The sequence below is a fragment of the Rhinopithecus bieti genome, unplaced genomic scaffold, assembly GCF_001698545.2.
Source record: "Rhinopithecus bieti isolate Rb0 unplaced genomic scaffold, ASM169854v2 scaffold_74680, whole genome shotgun sequence".
In the NCBI taxonomy this organism is placed as follows: domain Eukaryota; kingdom Metazoa; phylum Chordata; class Mammalia; order Primates; family Cercopithecidae; genus Rhinopithecus; species Rhinopithecus bieti.
In genome coordinates, this window is record NW_016828033.1 from 254,462 (window position 1) to 278,344 (window position 23,883).

Sequence of the window (23,883 nt, forward strand, 5' to 3'; positions counted from 1 at the left end):
CTTCCACCCCATATATAGCAACCCGACAGCACCCAAGATGAAAACAGGGCTGCGAGCATGACACACATCAATAAGCCCAGACTTCAGCCAGCAGACCTACGTTCCACCCAAGCTTTGTCATGAACTCTGATCTTAAGCAAGTCACAAATCTGAGTTTAAATTTCCTCACCTAACTAATGAGGACCGGAACCCCTAAGGTAATTGCAAGAATAAAATGACAGAATATTTGTGAAGGTGCTTTGAAGAATATCGTATCTTGTAAGTCAACACATACATAACCCCATTTTTCACTGTTTACATTGCCTAAGAAAAACATACTTCACTTTTACCACTAAAACATGTTGAAACAGATGTAAATGTGGAAGCACATACTTAGTTCAATTTCTGGCAAAGTGCTTAATGATGCAGTTCCAGGAATGCACTGTTATAAGAGTGGAAGCACCTGTAATAATCGAAGGATTAGTAAAGGATTACCTGCTCCAGGAAGAAGACAAAGGACTGCCATTTCCCAGGGTTGTCATCACTGCCTTTTGCCATTAACTTCAAATACACTTAATGAAAACAAGGAGGCAGGTTCACAGATGTAAGTTACCAACTCATAGAGTTCAGCACAGCGGACTGAAGGGAAAACAAGGATTCTGAAACCAGTAAAGAATAAAAACAGAGCCAGAGGCATAAAGAGGAGTGGCATGGAGTTCTTTAATTAGGAAGGCAAAAGGTTACATTTGATGAAACGCAGGTTAGATTAATAAATGTTTGTTAGAAAGTTGTTCTGACACAGAGTGAACTCTGGGCTTTTCTCCTGCATAAAAATCAGAGCTACCAGTAAGTGCAAATCTGAAGAAAATCCATGTGTCCAACAAGCTGCCATCTCCAGGACTCTTATCCAGGAAATTCAAAGAGTGAACCTAGAAGAAAAAAGCAGCAAGGTTAAATGTCTTATGATACTAGAGACAGGGCCCCAAATCCTTCCATCTAAATTCTAACCCACCAGACAGTTATGGGGTTCCTACACTCAGGACAACATTTAAACCAGGCGAGAAACACTAGAAAGAAGCAAGTATTTCTCAGAGAACATTTTATGGGAGTACTATCCAGAAAAATTAACGTTCAAAACTGAATTTCAAGCACACCAAGGCAAAACCAACTAGGAGCTGGGAGACGTGTGTTCTAACTCCAGCGCTACCATTCATTAGCCGCGTGACTTCACAGAAGTCACTCTGACTTCCCTGGCCCACAAATTCTTTGAGGTGAGAGGGTTGTAGTTCAACCTAAAGAGCTTTCCGGAATCTAAAATGCTTATAAAGCACAGATTTCCATTGGCGGGGAGGCAGAGTAGGGAGTAAGGATTCAAGAAAGAAAGAAAAATTCCCAATCTCAGCTGTAACAAAGGACCAAAATACAAGAAATAATGTAGTTTTCATTTAAAGATAAGTTTATTTTTGGCAAGAAAAAGGTGAAGAAAGAGTAACCCCAACAGAAGTGGCTACATTGCTGCTAGAGCCAAATGGAACTGATATCTGTGAGTTGTGAGGTGGAACCCTCACCACAAGACACAGGCTTCCTTTAAGTCCCTCAAAAAGCACAGCCTCGCACCTACTGGACTCCAGCACGGGTCTGGCTGGAAAACCTCCGGCCCTAGGGGCTCCAATGTCTCCAGCCATAAGCAACTGATTTTCCCAGTGTGCCATAAAAATACTGTAATCTCCTATGTGTACCATGACTCAAAAAAGCTGGGAAATACTACCTTTCAGAAGAACCTGGCTGCCCCAGGAGGTAAAAGGGCACTACCTTATTTGGTTTATTGGGTCAAGTAAATAACCTGGAGATTCTGGCATCAGAGCTTAAAGGACAGATTTTAGACTTTCAGCCAGAATGCGTTTATTTCACTAACAACGGTATTTAGAGAAATGCTACATAATTGCAAAACATTCCTGAATCAGTGGTATCATAAGAAATGTGTAAAAGAGCGAGCAGTAACAGGAAGCAAAAGGTGTTCATAGTGCCAAACAAAACCAAACAGACCTATTCAAACTCAACTATTCATTCCATCAAATTTCTTAAAGCAAACTCTCTGGCAACAGACTATAAACCAATGTAACATTACAGTTTTTTTCAAGACAGATTTTTGTGCTTATTGTCCAGGCTGGAGTGCAATGGCACCATCTCGGCTCACCACAACCTCTGCCTCCCAGGTTCAGGCAATTCTCCTGCTTCAGCCTGCTGAGTAGCTAGGATTACAGGCATGCACCACCACGCCCAGCTAATTTTTGCATTTTTAGTAGAGATGGGGTTTCACCATGTTGGTCAGGCTGGTCTCGAACTCCTGACCTCAGGTGATCCACCTGCCCCAGACTCCCAAAGTGCTGGGATTACAAGCGTGAGCCACCGCGCCTGGCTACATGACAGTTCTAATGGCCAAGGTGAGAGAGGACTACAGCATAAAGCCATTTTCAGGGAACAAAGCCTTGACACTTTTAGAAATATAAAAGAAATCCTAGTTTAGTACAAAATCAAAGTTTCAAGATTTTATGATATTAAAACATTTAAATATAAGATGCTGAGGCCAGTCCACATGAAAGGCAAAAATTGACTCATAAGAGTAAGTCTCTTTGATAGCGGTTTTCAGAAAATCCTATTTACAAAGATCTGCTCCCCCTCTTTTAAAGCAGATCTATTTACCAGACATTATTCTAAAAGCAGAGGTTCTAGGATTCTTTGAAATGTTAGCTCACACAATTGACTATTCAACAGCTAAGAAGAATGGTTTCAACTGTTAACCAGGGCATAAAGGTTTCAGGAAACTGACTAATAAAATCTCCTCCCCTGATATCAAGACATGCAAAATGGAAGACACCTACTGAGAACAGTTAGCGTGACTTCAGTCTATTTCACCTGGGCAGAAAAGACGGTGCCATTTAATCAGTTTGTTGTAATCATCTTAAAAGAAGGCAAGGCGTAACACAAAGAACTGTTAAAAATGACTCTGTAGAGGTAGAAAAGATAATGCCAGCCAGGGTCATTTCTATTTGGAATCTGTATTCTTCTCCAGCAACATCTCTATTCAGACACTAGCAATGGGCAGATATGTTCAAATACTGATTTTCCTTCAAATTCATCTCAATTATTCCTCGTCACCCAATTAAAACTGAAATTAGAAATAATGTGAATCAAAGACCATTCTGCAGAAATTCTAGGTTTACAGCTCAATTTGAATCACCAGTTTTAGAAAGCACAGACTGTATATTTCTAAAAAATGAAAGGAGCTTTGGAGATCAGCTTCTTTAATCCTTTCATTACAGAGATGAGAAAACTGTGACCTGACAGTGTTGACAAATTTGTCCAGAGCTGTGCTGTCCAACACCACAGCCATTAGCCACAGGTGACTATTTAAACTTAGTCAAAGTTAAATTAAAAACTCAATTCTTCAGTCTGTTAGCCACACTTCAAATGTTCAATAACCACATGTGGCTAGTGGTTACCATAACGCGCAGTGCAGACCCTGAATGTTTCCCCACTGCAGAAAGCTCTGTTGGACAGTGCTGGTCCAGAATCACCCTCAGTAGCCAAAGTCAGGTCTCCTGACCTGCCTTCTCCTCCATTTCTCCTGGACCATATTAAGTATGGCCAACTATGCAGAAACATTTGAGATAGCCAGCCTTCATCCTTTCCTATCAATCTCTCCCAAATTTTTCCCATTTAAAAAAGAAAAGCATCCAGTCTGATGGTTCTGACGAAAATTTAAAATAAATAAAATTTCTTAAAAAGAAAAGCAAATTTAACATTTTTAATGAAAACCCTCTAACATGACATATATATAAAGCCATCATCTGAAAGTCCTAAACATAACAGGAAGGAATTTAAAGGTTCAGAGTCCAAATGTCTGTTATCCAGTTCCCCTCAGTCACTTATTAGTTCCACGGCCTGGATACATCAACTTAAGTCTCACCAAGGTGTAATTACCTAGGTGTAAAATGAGAATACTACTATTTGTCTATCTCCACATCACTGGGTAGGAAAGAAGGATCACACATGAGCTGATGTATGTAAAAGTATATGTGGAACGTATGTGAATCCTACAAGCTTGTTAATGTGGGAACTATAAGACATTTTACAAAAGTTTATTCTTGTAAAAAGTTTCATACAAATATGTGCAACTAGTTATAATCACATTTAACTTTCTACCTCCTATAAATTGATAATGGGAATCTGAAAATATGAATAAAAAGCAACAATTAAGGAGAAAACAGAAAGCAAAGCCCAATTGAGGAGTCACAAAAACAGTACAATCCTCCTCAAACACAAAAGAACCATCAAGAATTATGCTGAGAGGCATTAACAGTGGCAAGAGACTTTGATGAACATCCAGGCCAATCCTCTCACAGTGCAGACAGAGAAACTGAGGCTCAGAGGTAAGTTTATTTGTCCATTCAACTAGTTAACAGAGCAAAGGCTACAATACAAGTCTTCTGATTTTTTTTTTTTTTTTTTTTTTTTTTGAGACAGGGTCTCACTCTGTCACTCAGGCTGGAGTGCAGTGGCATGATCACAGTTCACTGCAGCCTTGACCTCCCATGCTCAATTAATTCTCCCACCTCAGCCTTCTGAGTAGCTGGGACCCCAGGCACACGTCACCACGCCCCTCTAATTCTTTTGATTTTTGGAAGAGACAAGGTCTTGCTATTGTATCGCCCATGCTGGTCTCAAAGTCTTGGGCTCAGGCGATCCTCCCACCTTGGCCTCCCCAAGTGCTGGGATTACAGGCCTAAGCCACCGCACCCAGCCCCTCCTCGGACTTCTTGTCTCATGTTCTTCCCCACTCCACAGCCTCTCTCTCCCATGAATCTCTGCCTTGGCTTTTTTTTTCTTTCGTAGCACTTTCCATGTTTTAGCATCCAAGTAACTTATGCTTTTTCTTGCAGTTAAAAATTGTTTATTTGGTCGGGCACAGTGGCTCATGCCTATAATTCCAGCACTTTGGGAGGCTAAGGTGGGCGGATCACAAAGTCAAGAGATTGAGACCATACTGGCCAACATGGTAAAACCACATCTCTTCTAAAAATACAAAAATTAGCCAGGCATGGTAGCACATGCTTGTAGTCCCAGCTACTCGGGAGTCTGAGGCAGGAGAATCACTTGAACCCGGGAGGTAGAGGTTGCGGTGAGCTGAGATCATGCCACTGCACCACAGCCTGGGCAACAAAGAGAGACTCCATCTCAAAAAAAAAAAGAACAAAAAAGGTTTATTCATTCATACACTCATTCAACAAACACACACTGTTACTGTTCACAATTGAGTCCAGTGGACGAGAGAAGAAAGTGAATGAGTAGTTTCACAACAAGGTGATAAGTGCAGCATGGGAGGTATGCAGTAGACTAAGGGCCCGGAGAAGAGGCTCCTATGCAACCTGAGGGGTGGGAATGCTTTGGGTGATAGGAGTCATCCAAGCTGGGAGGATGGAGAAAATAAGGCAGTAGAGTTAGGACAGCAATAAAATTCATAAACACAATTCTATTTCGATATTCTTTTTTTCTTTGGTAGTCTTAAAAAATAGACTAAATATAAAATAGAGTTCAATAAACAAGTAGAGTCATCAATTAGCACTTTTTAGCAAATAAAAAAGTAGATTCAAAGTTTTAAGAATGAAAGGTAAAGAACTAATCTCAGAGCCAGGCACTGTGACACACCTGTAGGTCCAGCTACACAGGAGCCTCAGGCAGGAGGATCACTTGACCCCAGGGAGTTCCCAGCTTGGGCAACATAGAAAGACCCCATCACATAAAAATATATATATAATTAATCTCACCACCTAAACAGAGAAAAATGAGTTGAAAAAAGTTATGATGTGACTTCTCACAAGATTTCCTACAAATTTAGGACAGTTCCCTTGGAGAGAGCTTATTTGGTGGCAGGACCTAATTCAATGTAAGGTGGAAATATCAAAGAGAAAATGAAATAAAAACTAAATGGGCCCCTCTACCAACAAAAAATTAAAGATTATTGCCAGTAGGAGGTCACCACTGAGTATAAAAGATGTAGACCAAACCAAAAAAGGAAGCTCTCAAACTGACAAGGTGAAAAAAAAGAAAACAAAGGGGAAACCTGAGGGTCTATGTGCACAGTCTTGGTCTTCCCCTATGCAACAAAATCTAGGGCCACTTTAGGGTTCTATGCCCTTTTGTTCCTAACTCGACATTGCCCACTTCTGGCCAGAATGTAAAGCAACCCCCAACCCAGCATCTAAGCCCACCTGGACCTCTGCTGCCCCCCAATGACTGGAAAGAAAGTAGGTTTTATAACACAGGTATCAGTAGCTTCTTCCCCCAAATTCAACTCCTCTTATGTTTTGTAGTAGTCTCTCAACACATGAAACATATGATCCACTAGGTGGCAGCAAAGCCTACAGAATAACATCAAGATCCCCTTCCAGAGGTAATTTTCTAGATTACTATACTTAACTGAATTCGAAAAGCCAACACAATTGCATGTTTGTAAACAGTGCTGCCAGTCAGTTTAAAACGTTCTGCCCAACCCTGTAGCCCCCTTGTTCCAGCTAGGATCAAACACTGAATTTTTTAAGACTTATGTGAGAATGGTCTCCATTATAAAAACAAAACAATGCTAACCAGGCACAGGCATTTGGCAACTATCTGCCTGGGAGTTGAGCACATTTTCAAGCAAGGTTTTGTCCCTTTGGGCCCAGTTCACCCTTCCTTCTGATCCAGGGTCCAATTCATCAGGAACTTTAATTCTCAAACTGTGATCCAATACAGTTCTGTCCTTCTTTTCCTCATTACCCTTCAGAACACCTGAGATGGACTAAGATTTTTTTAAAAAAAGTATTTCACAGGCCAGGTGCAGTGGCTCATGCCTGTAATCCCAGCATTTTGGGAGGCCAAAGCAGGTGGATCACGAGGTCAGGAGTTCGAGACCAGCTTGGCCAACATAGTAAAACCCCGTCTCTACTAAAAATACAAAAATTAGCCCGGCATGATGGCAAGTGCCTGTAGTCCCAGCTACTCGGGGAGGCTGAGGCAGGAGAATTGCTTGAACCTGGGCGGCAGGGCTGCAGTGAGCCAAGATTACACCACTGCACTCTAGCCTGGGCAAGAGAGTAAGACTCTGTCTCAAAACAAAAAAAAAAACAAAAAAAAAAGAATTTCACAAAGAAACACAGAAAACAAACGAAAAAACTAAAGTATATAAATTTTAAATACTGAAATCCACTGAGCTTCTTTCTGTCATGCATTCATTCAAAAATATGCTGCCGCCTACACACCAAAATCTGATCATCATTTCAGGTGTGCATGGATTTCTGGGGGTCAGAAGCCCACTGGGAGCATTTTTCCTTTTGTATTTTCATTTGTACAGTCTAAAAAATACTGAGTCTTTCTTGATGACCTGGATAGAAACATTAGTTATAAGATTTCTAGCAAGGCGCTCTTTTTTTTTTTTTTTTTTTTAAAGACAGTCTTACTCCTGCCAGGCTGGAGTGCAATGGCATAATTTTGGCTCACTGCAACCTCTGCCTCCCGGGTTCAAGCGATTCTCCTGCCTCAGTCTCCCAACTAGATGGGATTACAGGCATCGGCCACCACGCCCAGCTAATTTTTGTATTTTTCGTAGAGACGAGGTTTCACCATATTGGCCAAGCTAGTCTTGAACTCCTGACCTCAGGTGATCTACCTGTCTCAGCCTCCCAAAGTGCTGGGATTACAGGCGTGAGCCACCACGCCCGGCCGTCCTAGCAAGGCTCTCTCAACTTCAGTTCCTCATCTGTAAGTGAGAACAGCAAACCTATCCTCGTGAAATTATCCCAAAAATAAAATGATATAGAACAAGAAGTACTTAAAGCATAGCACACACTGAGCACTCATTATCTGTTAACTTCCTTACTTCCCCATGAATTATTTTTTTTAACCCAATGCCATTTTCTTTTGATCTTCCTCTTTCAGAGTTGTTCAGAGTTTGTCACCCCCAAATTCATGTAAGATCAGCCATATTACAGATGTTTATTTTTTTAATATCAAACTCTCAACTTAGTTGGAAAATATGAAGACGTTCCATCTGTTTTGTTCTACCTTCTGAGCTGCTATAAATATTGAGAATTTACTTGGAACTGTTTTTAAAGTGCTGTGTGTGGCACACTGCACATATAGCTGAGTTAAAAGCACATAAAAGGAGCAAATAAAAGTATATGTTTAAAACCTGAGAGTAGGACAGTGTAGTATATGTCAAATGAAGGATCTCTATGAAAAGAATCTGGGCAATCCCCAGAGAGAAGGATTTTTCTATGAACATACTCTCCATAGAATGATTTAACACTGCAATCTGGGATTGAGGACTTTGCTATGCTTTGGGCCCATAATTCCCAGCTGAACAACAGGTGGTCCTAGGTTGTTAATATGGTCTGCAGTACACAGTTTCTGCTGAGACTGCTTTTTTGTCTCTGCTTTTGCCATAATTTTGAAATACTAAGCTCTCTGCAGTAGAGTCCTCCTCCAATCATGACAGCCCTAAGAAATAATTTTCCATGATTTGGTATCTCCCTGAGCCTAGAAAACATCCTTGAAATGTTTGCTCTGTCCCCTTCCTAAGTACACACCATGACTCATCTAGAAAAAAAAGAACTTCAGAAATCTAGAGTAAGCAATCAGAAGACTTATGACCTTTCCAGAAGGCTCTATCAGGAAGCCCAAGGGTTACTCATAGTTGCAAGCGTGAGAAGGTCAATGTTGGTGGGTCAGTTTTCTACCTGCATTCAAGGTTATCCACTGGTAACAGTTAATTGTAACTGGCAATAGTTGTTATCCATTGGTCAGATAACTCATCTGCTGCCCCTGCTCCCAGATGGTACAGAAGAGAAGATGCTCTCTTCTCTGGATTTATTGCAGCACTTTGTTCAGACCTTTAGTGAGGCCCTAACAAGGCTGTAAGTTAACTGTTATGTTTACATATTCTCCCCTACTAGACTGTACATGTCTTGAAGACAGAAGCCAGTTTGGGGTTTTTTTTAAATTGAGGTAAGTTCTTGCTATTTTGCCCATGCTAGCCTCAAATTCTTGAGCTCAAGCAACCTGTCCACCTCGGCTTCCCAAAGTGCTGGGATTATAGGCATGAGCCACCACGCCCAGCCAACAATATTGTTTATATTCCCAGCAACAAGACATTGGCGGGTACATAGAAGGGGAGGGAGGAAGGGAGGGAAGAGGACAACTCAAGTCTTAATCAGGTCTCTAAGGAGTTAAATTGTATTAAAATAACAGAACAAAGTGGTTCTTAAAGTTTTTCACTGAAATAAACCTCTCTCTCAACTTACCACTACCAAAATGATACCTTATCTGAACTAACAGAACTGTTTTTGAGGCACTATCAAAGGAAAGGATTTATGTAACATATTATAAGTAAATGACTAATTCACGTCAGAAAATGAAGTATAGTCACTGTCACATTATTGCATCCACTTTGCACATAGATGCTCTAAAACTCTTGTACTAGATTTCTGCTGATTAGTATAAAAATGACAGCTTTCCAAGTGGTGACAGGAAGAGGCTGGTCCTAGGATATCCTTCCCCCAAATAGGGTGAGATTTCCTAAGGTTCTCTTTTCTCTACCACCCAGAACATTAAATTTTGCAATGCAAAGGCAAACATTGCATGCATTCATCAGTAAGCTACATGGGATACTGGAAGGAGTACTGGGCCAAGAACACCGCTAGACTAGAGCACTTCACTGCAAACACTTAACTATGCGGCCAGGGAAGGCCCATGGATTGTTCTAGGCCTCTGTTGTCCCATATATAAAGTAACAGTGTTGACATACGGTATGGAAACAGCCATATATTTATTAAAGCTTTAGAACTCTGCTTGGGAGGGAGGGATGCAGGGGAGGGCATACTATACATGAAGGGAAAGGCCAAGCAGAGAGGGCTTTTCAATTTCTGCCCATCAAAAAAACTCCAATTCTACTTCTGCTTTATATACCAAGATTCTTTTTGTAAAAGTTTGTTTGGGAGAAGGGAGAAAGAACTCTACTGCTAAAAAATGGAAAATGGCAAATGAACCAAGCAGCATCCCATCTTACATTTTAAAGTCTTCTCCCAAGTTAACCCAATTTCCCCATTTATTTCTACTTTAAGGCACATATTAGCAAATGCCCACAGTCATTCATTCAACATACACTGGATGCTATCAAATTTAAGTGCCATGAAAACAATGGTCCAGATTTAAAGTCATCTGAGATCAAAATCAGAAAAAAAAAAACTAACAAATCTAAAGCCAAAACCTACCATTTATGTCTCTTCCAAAATCTCTGAGTTATTTTCATGGAGTTATTGGTGCAGAAATTATTGTACTAGCTACAAACACTAATTTCCTGTTATCTTAATGATTTGAAGAACAATAAGACAAGGCAATGACCACGAGTGGTAGCACTGATTAATTATGATATTAATGCATACTTTGCAGACCAATGGAAAATTCTGCAAATGTCAACAGCAGTATGGGAGACTTGCCAACCACGATCAAAACCAGTCCCATCCAATTTGTCTTCCTAAAATCAACATTACAGGACAAGGACTATGATCATCACTTACATTCTTTTAGTCTGCTACTCCTCAATTACGTAAATGGGAATGATTCAGCCAACAAAGTTCATGACAACAAGGTGCAGGATGGTGCTGGCAAAGAGAAAATCAGCAAAGGCTCGCTCTGGGGAGATGCCTTGGAAGTCCGCTTTGTTCTGTGGGTTGATCTGTATTCTCAGGCAAACTGCACAAGAAGCAAAACACAAAAAATGATTACATGGAAGTATGAAATAAATATGACTGCTAATGAATACAGACATACCCTAGGACCCAACAATTCTACTCTAACAGAAATGAATGCATACATAGATCAAAGGGCATATACACAAATGATACCCAGATAGCCCCAAACTGAAAGCAATCTAAACATCTATCAACAGTAAAATGGATAAATTACGGCATATGCAAACAATAGAATATTACACTGCAATGAAGAAGAACTTCTGCTATACACAAAAATGGATGAACTGCACAAGTAAGTGGGGCAACACAATCAAAACTTTATTTTTTTGGAGGGCGGGGACAGAGTCTTGCTCTGTTGCCCAGGCTGGAATGCAGTGGCACGATCTCGGCTCACTGCAACCTCCACCTGCCGGATTCAAGCAATTCTCTTACCTCAGCCTCCTAAGTAGCTGGGACTACAGGTATGCACCACCATGCCCGGCTAATTTTTGTATTTTTAGTAGAGACGGGGTTTCACCATACTGGCCAGGCTGGTCTCGAACTCCTGACCTTGTGATCCACCCACCTCGGCTTCCCAAAGTGCTGGGATTACAGGTGTGAGCCACTGCGCCCGGCCAAAACTTTATACACACTGGCTGGCCAAACCAGTTGGAAACTGGCAGGTCACCCAGAGGAAGCCAAAGCCAGAAGAGCCCAGCTCCCACACAGAGACCACAGGGCAGAGCCTAAGTAAATATGTTGGGGGAACAAATGTACCCCCTCAATTAGATGAGGAATATTCTGGGATACAGCCATACGGAGCCACTGTGAACTCGGCAGGAGACAGGGTCTGGTTATGCTGCCCAGGCTGGACTGGAACCCAAAAGACCCTCCCACCTCAGCCTCCCGAGCAGCTGGGACCACAGCAGCACAGGACCACAGCTGGGACCACTGGGTGAACACGTCTGCCCAGTTCCATGGTATTTTTAGTGTGACCTTCTATTTATGGATAATGATTCAGGTTTTCCATTATAAGTTTATTTTAAAAGTACACTTACTACAGTTAAAAAATGAATCAATGTAATTACTTTGTTTTTTAAGAAATGCACAAAAACCCTCATATACAAAATCAAACGATTTTCAACCAAAGTGACAAAACCACTCAATGGGGAAACAAATTTCCTCAACCAATGATGTTGGGAAAACTGGATATCCACAGGCAAAAGAATGAAGCTGGACCCTTACTTTATACCATATACTACAAAAATTAACTCGAAACAGATCAAAGACCTAAATGTAACACCAAAAACTAAAAAACTCTTAGAAGAAAATAGAGCAAAATTTTATGGCATTGGATTTAGCAATGATTTATTGGACATGACACCAAAACACAGTCAACAAAGGTAAAATAAATTGGACTATATCAAAATTTAAAACTTCTGTGCACAATAAAGGTACAATAAAGAGCACAATAGTGAAAAGGCAACCTATGGAATGGGAAAAAATATTTGCAAATCACATATCTGATAAAGGGTTAATATCAGAATATATCAAAGTACCCCTACAATGCAATAACAACAAAATAATAACCAGATTTTAAAATGGGCAAAGGACTCGAATAGACATTTCCCCAAAGAAGATATAGGAATGGCCAACAAGCATATGAAAAGATGCTCAACATCCCTAATCACTAGGGAAATACAAATCAAAATTACAATGAGATATCACCTCTCAGCTAGTAGGATGTCTAATATCAAAAAAACAAGAGTTGGCAAGAATGCAGAGAAATTGAAACCCTTGTGCACTAATGAGTGGGAAAATCAAATGGGGTAGCACTGTGAAAAACAGTATGGAGTTTCCTCAAAAAAATTTAAAACAGAATTACCATATGATCCAGCAATTCCACTTCTGGGTACATATCCAAAAGAAGTGAAAGCAGCATCTCGGCCAGGCACAGTGGTTCACGCCTGCAATCCCAGCACTTTGGGAGGCTGAACCAGGCGGATCACCTGAGGTCAGGAGCTCAAGACCAGCCTGGCCAACACGGTGAAACCCCATCTCTACTAAAAATACAAAAATTAGCTGGGCGAGGTGGGCAGGTGCCTGTAATCCCAGTTACTCGGGAGGTTGAGGCAGCAGAATCGCTTGAACCCAGGAGGTGGAGGCTGCAGTGAGCCGAGATCATGCCATTGCACTCCAGCCTATGTGACAAGAGGGAAACTCCATCCTGGGGAGTTGGGAGGGTGGAGGGTGGAACCAGGCTCTCAAGTGATATTTGCATACCCATGTTCACAGCAGCATTAGTCACAATAGCCAAAAGGTGAGAGTAACCCAAGTGTCAGCAGAAGAATGAATAAGCAAAGTGTGATGTATACATACAACGGAATACTCAGCCTTAAAAGGAAGGAAATTCTGACACCTACTACAACATGGCTGAATCTTGCCAGCATTATTTTAAGTGACATAAGCCATCATAAACGGACAAATACTATATGGTTTCACTTATATGACATCAAGAGTAGTCAAACTCCTAGAAACAGAATGTGCAACCGTAGATGCCAGGGACTGACAGAGAGGAGGATGAAGAGTTATTGTTTAATGGGGACTGAATTTCAGTTGCAGAAGACAAAAGTTCTGGATATGGATAGTGATGATGATTTTACAGCAATGTACATGTACTTAATGCCACAGAACTATACACTTAAAAATACTTAAAATGGTAAATTTTGTCATGTTTTATCTTGATTAAAAACAAAAAAAAAAAAAGGCCGGGTGTGGTGGCTCACGCCTGTAATCACAGCACTTTGGGAGGCCATGGAGGTCGGGAGTTCAAGACCAGCCTGACCAACATGGAGAAACCCCATCTCTACTAAAAATACAAAATTAGCCGGGCATGGTGGTGCATGCCTGTGATCCCAGCTACTTAGGAGGCTGAGGCAGGAGAATCACTTGAACCCAGGAGATACAGGTTTCGGTGAGTCAAGATTGTGCCATTGCACTCCCGCCTGGGCAACAAGAGCAAAACTCCATCTAAAAAAATAAAAAATAAAAAAACAAAAATAAAAAACAAGGGTCAGGCACGTGGCTCACTCCTATAATCCCAGCGCTTTGGGAGGCCGAGGTGGGCGGATCATCTGAGGTCAGGAGTTCCAAGACCAGCCTGGCCAACATGGTGAAATCCAATCTCTAATAAAAACTACAGAAATTAGCTGGGCATGGTGGTACACACCTGTAATCCCAGCTACTCAGGAGGCCGAGGCAGGAGAATTTGCTTAAATTCAGGAGGTGGAGGTTGCAGTGTGCCGAGACTACGCCACTGCACTCCAGCCTGGGCAACAGAGGCTCCATCTCAAAACAAAACAAAACAAAAAAAGTGTATGCTATATGATTCCATGTACAAAAAGCTTAAAACTTGGTAAAACCAATCTATGGTAAGACAGTGGTTTTTATCTTTCACAGGGAGAGGATGACTGGGAAGATGCAAGGAGGCTTCTATGGTGCTGATAATGTCCTGTATCTTGATCTGGATAGTGGTTAGATAGGTAAATTTAAAAATTCATCAAGTCGTACAATTAAATTTTGTACTCTGTTAAAGGAAGAAAAAATATGACTCTCAGAGTTATACTGAAACCTAGAGGCTTTCTCAGAGAGAAAAAAAAAAAGTATAAGCAAAAAACCCACAAAGCTCTCTTATCTCCTGATTTACAGGTTTCTAATTATACCTAGATGGGGATGCATTTGAGGCAACAACGAAGGGTCTGGGCTGAATGATACAAAGTTACAAAAATGTGAATTATTTTCTAATAGAATATTCACTTAATGGGTAGCAGAGTTTATAAAGATAGCACGCTCATTCACAAGGACCTCACAGTTGTCGATAAACTATCTTTGATCTCGAAGTTCCAGCAGCTGCTTATTTGTCTCAAAAAAGGCAGAAGACCTAAGCAATATAATTCATGAGAACTCTCCACTGCCACACTCTATGCCCTTGAAGATTCTTACAGTCACCATTGACAAAAAAAAAAAAAAAAAAAAAAAAGTAGTTCCAGGAATACACTCTTCCAAAGTATCTTCATGCCTGTGATAAATTATTACACTGCTTAAGAAAACCTAAACTCGCTTCAGGCTAGCATCATCCCATCATTAACTAAGAAAAAGCAACAAACAAATCTAATCCAAAGGCCAGAAAACTATCAGACTAGTTCTCCAGAGCCTGTCACCACGGCAACAGTTTTCATTATGCTTAAACATGTAAACACCATGGAAGCACTATTGATCTTTTCAGGTATCCAGACCCTTAAAAATATTAAAGACAATGACTGAAGCAAGGGTACCAAGTAAACCCCTGCTGTAGAAAGTACAGATTCGTTCATCCATTTGGGAGAGCAACTAGCAATATCCATTAATATTTCAAATGATTTTACCTTTTGACAAAGGAATTTATCTTACAGAACAAAGACATTCTGAAAGTGTTTGTAAAGTCAAAAAAAATTAAAAGTCTAAACATCATATACTACTGACATGCAATGAAATCCCATGCAATTATTCAAAAGAATAAGGTAAATTCTCTGTACATTGACAGCAAACATATCTAAGATTTATTAAGTGAAAAAAAGCCAATCTTTTTTTTTTTTTGGAGACAGGGTCTCATTCCATCGCCCAGGCTGGAATGCAGAGGTGCAATCATGCCTCTCTGCAGCCTCCACCTCCTAGGCTCAAACAATCCTCCCACCTCAGTGCCCCGAGTAGCTGAGACAACAGTCATGCACCACCATGCCTAGCTAATTTTTTTGTTTGTTTTGGGTAAAGACAAGGTCTCCCTACGTTGCCCAGCAATCCTCCCGCCTCTGCTTGCCTAAGGGCAGGGATTACAGATGTAAGCCCCCACACCCAGCCCATTCCTTATTTCATTTGGCCAGGGCATGGTGGCTCACAACTGTAACCCCAACATGTTGTGAAACCAAAGTGGGAGGATAGCTTGAGCCCAAGAGTTTGAGACCAGCCTGGGAAAGACAGGGAGACCCCCGTCTCTACAAAAAAAAATGTTCTAATTAGCCATGTGTGGTAGCACACACCTATGGCCCCAGCTACTGGGGAGGCTGACATGGGAAGACTGCTTGAGTCCAGGAGGTAGAGGTTGCAGGCTGCAGTGAGCCACAGTCATGCCACTGCACTCCAGCCTGGGAGACAAAGCAAGACCTCGTCTCAAAAAAAAAAAGTAAAATATTTTATTTATATATGATATGCATAATTATCTTGTCATTTCAGTTAGAATCTAGAAAAAAAATCTGAAGAAACAGAAAACTATTAATACTGGTTATTGGGGTAGAGAACACAGTGTTGAGTTTTGAGGAAATACGAGGGAAAAAAAGAAAAATTATCCATGAAGGTGGATAAGGTAATAAATTGATGTTATCATTATCGTGATCATGGTAGCCAGAGTATTTCAATGAAAACATATGAATCAGAGTCACACAAAGATGGAAAGGACCTCAGAGGTCATAAACACCAACACCCCATTTGAGGCATACAATGCCCAAGAGGTGTTGGGGTGGGCATGCTGGGGGAGGCTGTACTAACCACGCAGGAAGCTTTCCCAAGGATACTCACCACATACAGAATCTGGTAAGCTACCTCCAGATGGAGGATTATCAACTTTCCAGGGCCTGTGTTACTGATTAGGGTATCACATCTCTCAGATGCATTGGAAACAAAAAAAGCAAAAAAAAAAGCCTGTTCAAAATGCTCCACTACAAATGATCCTTCAGTCTCTCCCTGGGCACTTCCAAAGATGGAAATTTACTACCTCTTCAAGTAGCCTGTTCCATTTTAGCAATTCTGATTTACTCTATCCCCTTAAATGTCCATTTATTCCAAGAAATATTTACTAAACATGTACTACATGATATGCATCATTTCAGGTGCTAGGAATATGGCACAGAACAAAACAGTCTGGCTCTCAAGGAACTTCCACTCCTATGGAGAGAAACATATAATCAATAAGTTAACAAATAAACCAGGAACTACTAGACAGAGATATGTACTATGAAGAAAATAAAACAGGATAATAAAGAGTGACTGGGAAGCTTTTCTTAAACTCAATCATAACAGAAGGTCTCTTTAAGAGGTTGCTATTTAAGATCAATATTTGAAAGATAAGGAACCAACCATGCAAAAATTTGGGGGCAGAGCATTCTAGACAGTAAGAACAATCTTGACATGTTATAAACACAACAAGAACAAACGCCAGGCACGGTGGCTCACACCTGTAATCCCAGCACTTTGGGAGGCCGAGGCGGGTGGATCACCTGAGATCGGGAGTTCGAGACCAGCCTGACCAACATGGAGAAATCCCGTCTCTACTAAAAATACAAAAAATTAGCTGGGCGTAGTGGTACAAGCCTGTAATCCCAGCTACTTGGGAGACCAAGGCAGAAGAATCGCTTGAACCCAGGAAGAAGTTGCAGTGAGCTGAGATCATGCCATTGCACTCCAGCCCGGGCAACAAGAGCAAAACTCCATCTCAAAAAAAAAAAAAAAAAAATCAAGGACAGACTAACAAGACTATGGTGATCAAGGGGAAACGGACAAGGGCCAAATCCTGAGGGGCATGGTAAGCCTTAGGAAATAGTACGGATTCAGTTATAATAGCAGTGGAACAGTATAATGGTTTGCAAGGTTAGAAAGCAGAATTACTTAGGACGTAAAGAGCTCAGGGTAATGGTAATAAAAATGGACAGAAATGAAGACATACAGGCTATATTTTGGAAAAGACAGAGCTTGCTGATGAAACCGATGCAGGAGATACGAAAAATCAAGGGATCCGGGAAACTTAAATCTCTTCATTTAAAAACACAACCAGCCAGGCATGGTGGCTCACATCTGTAATCCCAGCACTTCGGGAGGCTGAGGCAGGTGAATCACCTGAGGTCAGGAGTTAGTGACCAGTCTGGCCAACATGGCGAAACCTCATCTCTACTAAAAATACAAAAATTAGCCAGGCATGGTGGCGCTTGCCTGTCATCTTAGCTACTCAGGAGGTTGAGGCAGGAGAATAGCTTAAACCTGGGAGGTGGAGGTTGCAGTGAGCTGAGATTGTACCACTGCACTCCAACCTGGGTGACAGGGCGAGACTATGTCTCAAAAAAAAAAAAAAAAAAAAAAACTGCAACCAACATTGACACCATGTACTAACTGGTGAAGAGGCAGATGGCTGGATGAGCAGGTTTGATCTTGGACATGTTAAGTTCAAGGTACGTATCAGACATCAAGTGAAGACATCAAGTTGGCAACTGGATTTACTAATTTGGAATTCAGGGGACAGTTCAAAACTAAAAATATAAAGCAGTAGTTGTAGGTATACAGGTGTTATTTATCTATTCAAAAAAAAATACAAAGTGAAGGTATCTACAACCATGCACTCAGTCAGAGACGTGCCCAGCACAAAACAGCAGAAAGGAAAAAGCAGTGAGGTGAGACAGAACAAGCAGGAGACTGTTATATTCAAGAAGAAACTTTCCTTTTACACAGAAGCCGATGCCTAAGTTAAATGCTAAACATGGCAAGAGTAGTTTCAGTAAAGTAGTAAGGACAGACCAATACCAAGAGTGGTTAAGGAATGAATAGTTAAGGAGGTAGGAACATTAATTATTCTTTCAAAAATTCTGTAATGATGGAAACGAAATAGGATGGTAGCTAGAAGAGTATCTGTGGTCAAACGGATTTTTTAAAAATAGACAATATTAGAACATGTTTGTATGATGAGAATGATCCAGGAGAGAAACAGAAATGACACAGAATGGAGGAATAATTGCAGAAGTGGAGTCCCTGAGTGAGCAAGGGAAGACTGGATCCTCTGCACAGGTGGAGCTTTCACAGGAAAGAGACACATCACCCATCATGAGAGGTCAGAGAGTATGGGTATAAAAGCAGGTGATCTGTTATGATTCAGTGGTGAAAAGATGAAGGAATTCTTACCCACTTCTATTTTTTTAGTGAAAAAATAAAAGCAAGATCATCAACTAAGAATAAAGGAAAAGAGGAAAAATAGAGTGATTTATGAAGCCTATTTTGGGAAGGCGAACATATAAGAGAAACATTATTGCAGGACCACTGGCAGGGTTGGGTGCACATTGTGTTCCCATTCTCACCAATAATTCTCCATCAGCACCATATCCACATTTACTTGTCTGTATTCCCCACTACATTACAAACTCTGTGAGAGTAGAAGCTGTATCTGTGTGCTTCACAAGTTGAATTCCCAGCACCTTGGCAGAGAACCTAGCACACCATTGCTCAGTATTCCTGACTTGACTATATGCCTGCTCACCATTTAACATGTACAGTGTTCAGTACTGAGGATGAAGAGATGAGAAGACAGCCTCCGCCCTCAAGGGCTCACCTACCAGAGGGAAGGCAGACACCCAAATACAGCACAGTGCCTTCTCTCTCACACACACACATACAAGGTGAAAAAGGAATAAAGTGGAAAGACCTCAATCTGCTGGAGAGTCAGGGAAGGGTTCCAAAGGGCAATAAGCCAGGCATAGGGGTATATGCCTATAGTCCTAGCTACTCAGGAGGCTGAGGCAGGAGGACTGCTTGAGCCAAGGAGCTTGAGGCCAGTCTGGGTTACACAGCAAGACCTTGTTCACTTTAAAAACAATAACAAAAAAAGGAAATTGCACTGAGCTGAGAAGTCTAAAAAGTGAAAGAATTTTGAAGGCAGTCAAGCAAAGGCAAACAGTTTGACACTTGAGAGTGTTCAGAGAATGACAAGTAGTTCAATACTGTTGGAGCATAGAGTATAGAGAAGGCAGAGGCAAGAGATGAAGCTGCAGACAGAGAGGAAGCCAGATCATAAAAGAGCCTGTATGTCAAAAAAACATTTTTAATTTTACTTTGGGAAACACAAATTGTACATGGGAGCGACACAATCAGATTTGCAAGTCAAATCAAACCTGCAAACATAGTAGAAGATGGACTGGAAACCAGAGGCCAGAAGACCAGTAAGGAGGATTACAGTAGTCTACATAAGAGATATTGAGAGGCTAAAACAGAGGATGAAAACGTAGCAATGATATGAAAGATATTTAGAAACAAGACTATCAGGCACAAGGGTGGCAAACTTCTAATCTCTTGGATAACAGTTATGGGAGATAATATTAGGATCCACAGATCTGATGGATAATTCCAAAGGAAATGCTGGGCCCCAATCCACAACAGCCCAATAGCTCCCATGAGACAGAAAACTCTGGACTAGGCCTCCTTGCCTTACAAACTGGTTTTGAATTTGTAAACTAGGAAAAACAAAACTATTTTTTAAGACAAAATTACCTCATATAGATTAGAGAACAGAACAGATGATAGTTGGGAAATGACTCAAAAACTTGTTTCAAGACCAAAGATTTCTTTTGAGGACAATGTTTTCCACTTATCCCTTCGAAATAGCACTTTAAATGAGCACAGCTTTCATTTGGGCAAAAAAGGAAACCAAAGGGCTGCCAACACTGGAACATAACTCTAAAAAAGGGACAGATGTCCTCTTCTAGAGATATCTAACTACAAGATAAACAGCTAACTGAGGATGTTTGAAATCTGTCTGAAGTAAGAAAAATATTCCACCTCTGAGGTCCTTTTAAAGCCAATATATTATACTCTGATGATCAAAAAAAAAAAAAAAAAGGGATCTCTCAATGGCAACTTACTACCTCTGGTTCCTTCTTGAAACCATGGGTAAGTCTCTCAGCTATGAGGGAATAGAAGAAAACAGACCATTTTCATACCATTAGGCCCAATAACAACAGGTTTTTAAAGGTTTGGTAGCATTCTGAATTGGTTTAAAATGTACTGGTCAATTTCCAAAGAGCATATGCTAAACTAACACATGCAGAGGGAAGAGAATAGACTGCCAAAAAAAAAAAAAAAAATTAGGGCAGATTCAAGAACATTTCCCTCCAATTCACCCTACATGCTAACACCAATTTTAAATCTCTCCCTTTAAAAAAGCATCCTCAGAAGCTTTACTGTTACCTACAGGATAAAGTCCAAACTCCTGGCTGGGCGAGGTGGCTCATGTCTGTAATCCTAGCACTTTGGGAGGCCGAGGCAGGCAGATCACCTGAGGTCAGGAGTTTGAGACCAGCCTGCCCAACATGGAGAAATCCCGTCTCAACTAAAAATACAAAATTAGCCAGGCGTGGTGGCACATGCCTGTAATCCCAACTACTCGGGAGGCTGAGGCAGGAGAATTGCTTAAATCTGGGAGACAGAGGTTGCAGTAAACCGAGATCGCGCCATTGCACTCCAGCCTGGGAAAAAAGAGTGAAAATCCAACATGGGGGAAAAAAAAGTCCAAATTCCTTGGCCTGGCATTCAAACACCTAATAGCCAGCACTATCTAATCCTTCAACAGTATCTCCTACATTTCCCTCTCACAGCTCACTGGACTCCTCCATTCTCTTGCAACAGGAAACTCCACAGGAAAGTTAGAAACCCCAGCACCATAAAAAGGAACAAGGCTACCTTTACCAACAATCAAAACAAAGGATAAGCATCCAAATTTCCCATTAAAATCAGTCTCCGGTTGATGATCTAGGCTAACAAATGGCAGATTAAAACCAGTCTCCAGTTGACAATCTAGGCTAACAAATGGCAGAAGAGGCAGGATTTAGGAAAGTCAGTGCTGTCAAAAGAAGTGTAAATCATACCCTTCTGTGGCAAATAAGAATTATCATGAATCCCTTCTTTTCCTGAAGTTGCTTTATTTCTCTGGCTCTATTACCTGTTATCTAATATATCTGGAAATTCTAATCCCCCTTATTGGCCCCATTATTAATATTTCTTCAATGACAAGCCACCTAGTTCCTGTTGCAGAGGAGAAAGGCAGTCCAGTCTGCTAATTCAATTTCAGCCACAACGGGCTCAAAAACAGGTCTTAGCGTAAGCAAAAGTCATTTGCTCAAAAACCCTTCTGGCTTTATTACACTGATAATCTGTAACTCGAGTCCATGCCAACTCTTCAGCAAACCACATTCTTCAGTGCATCCATGAAAAATCATTCTTAACCCTAGAGGCTTATGAAGGCAGGGTGACTTCTACATGGAGAAGGCATCTTTTTAAACTCAGCTTTCAGACCCTGCCTTGCTCCTACTCTTCCAGACCTGGAAACAAAAACATCAAACAAAATTAATCAGAAGTTCTCATCAAGGTTCCTTCTCCGGGCTGGCTAATAAAAACATTTAGTACTGTGGTAGAAGGTGGTGGGTGGGTGATGGAGAATACTTAGAGCAGAGGGTAATGTATCTGGTCTGATGATGGTTAACACATCCTGAAGGCAAGGATGCCACTACAGACAACCAGGTCTTGGTCATCTAGGACAAAAGTCAAAGATGGTAACTAAATATCCAATCAAAAGGCTAATCTGCAACTTCAGTACACAAGTCATTAGATCCTCAGGCCTGTTTTAAATTCTGAGAAGTATCTCTGGTGTGTCAGAACTAGCAATGTAAATGTATAAAAAGCATTCTATAGGTCTGTAACTTTAAGCACAGCACCACTGTCTCCAGACTTCCTTTTTTTTTTTTTTTTTGAGGCTGAGTCTCGCTCTGTCACCCAAGCTGAAGTGCAATGGAACGATCTCGGCTCACTACAACCTCCACCTCCCGGGTTCAAGTGATTCTTCCTCAGCCTCCCGAGTAGCTGGGATTACAGGCGTGCGCCACCATGCCCGACTAATTTATGTATTTTCAGTAGAGATGGGGTTTCACCGTGTTGGCCAGGTTGGTCCTGAACTCCTGACCTCAAGTGATCTGCCTACCTCGGCCTCCCAAAGTGCTGGGATTACAGGCATGAGCCACTGTGCCAGGCCTCCAGACAATTCCAGTGCTGTACTTTGAGTGTACCCCAACTAGACCATAAACTCTTTAAGGACAAAGAACATGTGCCTGATGTATCCCCAAAGCTTTTACCATAATGCTTCATATTGGACTGAAAATACAACTGATGACCTGACTGATGATCACACTGAAAAGAAACCATGAATGCTGGCATGTTTTCAAAGTCAAAGTAGCAGGGGATACCAGCGATAGAGGCCACGCCTGTTTTCAGTATTCACTGAATCCTCGTTGGGCAAGAAAAGTCAGATTTTGACAAAAATTGATGGAGACAGTTCTCGCTAAATACAGCAGTCTACAAGGTTACCAAATCCTGGAATCAAAAGGAAAAATAAGGCTAAAATAGAATTATGTGAACAAAAATTCGGTTTAGGACAGTGAAATAACAGCTTCCTCAATAAGAAAAAAAGTAGTAGCAGCTAAAAGGCAAAATCAAGTAAAGGATGATTCAACAAGAAAAGCACCAGCATTTATATTCTTCGCACTTTCATTGAAACATTTTACCGGAGATTGGTAGTGATTAGGTCAAGAAGACAGAGATGATTCAAGGTTGGGTTTTTCATTTGAAAAGTCTACTAATTTTAGAGTTGTGTTAAACCTAAGTTAAAGTTGGAATAGGGTTTTCCCCGGACCAATATTAAGTGAAGTGGATCACCAGGTGGAGTAGCAGCACGAAGGTGGTTTCTTTAGACATTTAAGTCCAACTCCTACACAGCCGTTTGGTATTAGGCATATGATCTAAGCTTTCTGGGCCTCAATTTCCCCATTCACAAAAAAAGGGCAATCCAGGCTCTTCTCATAACTTCAAGGGGCAGTGGTCTGATATAGAGTACTATGAAAACAAAAGCAGCACACCAAAGTAACACATTATTATTATGATCACTTATAGAACCATTACCCGCTAGGATGAAACTCCCCACACAAGAGATGAAGCCCGAGAGAAAAGAGTTGAAGGGGAAGGTTCCCACGAGGAGACAGTAACCGAATTGCAGCGCCCCGGTCAGCAGTATATACAGCAGGTACGCGTCCAGCAACTTCAGACGCTGCGGAGTGGAGCTCAAGTACTCTTCTAAGAACCGCGAAATGACAGACACTACCGACGCCGACATAACTGCACGCAAGGTACTCCGGTCCGCGCGCCCCAAACTCCTAGAGGACTCGTCGACCACGCCGGATGTGCTCTTTGCGCATGCGCACCGTCGTGACCTAACTCCGTTTCCCCACCCCCCCCCCCCCCCCCC

General features: G+C 41.3%; 1 protein-coding gene across 1 annotated transcript; it reads right to left on the reverse strand.

The window, feature by feature from the left end:
• Positions 1-679: 679 nt before the first annotated feature.
• On the reverse strand, positions 680-23,866 carry DAD1 (defender against cell death 1). Its single transcript, XM_017864223.1, has 3 exons — positions 23,541-23,866; positions 10,596-10,770; positions 680-908 (listed from the first exon to the last, which is right to left on the reverse strand). The coding sequence occupies exons 1-2, from the start codon at positions 23,749-23,751 to the stop codon at positions 10,640-10,642; spliced, it is 342 nt and encodes a 113-aa protein (XP_017719712.1). The 5' UTR covers positions 23,752-23,866; the 3' UTR covers positions 680-908; positions 10,596-10,639.
• Positions 23,867-23,883: the final 17 nt, after the last annotated feature.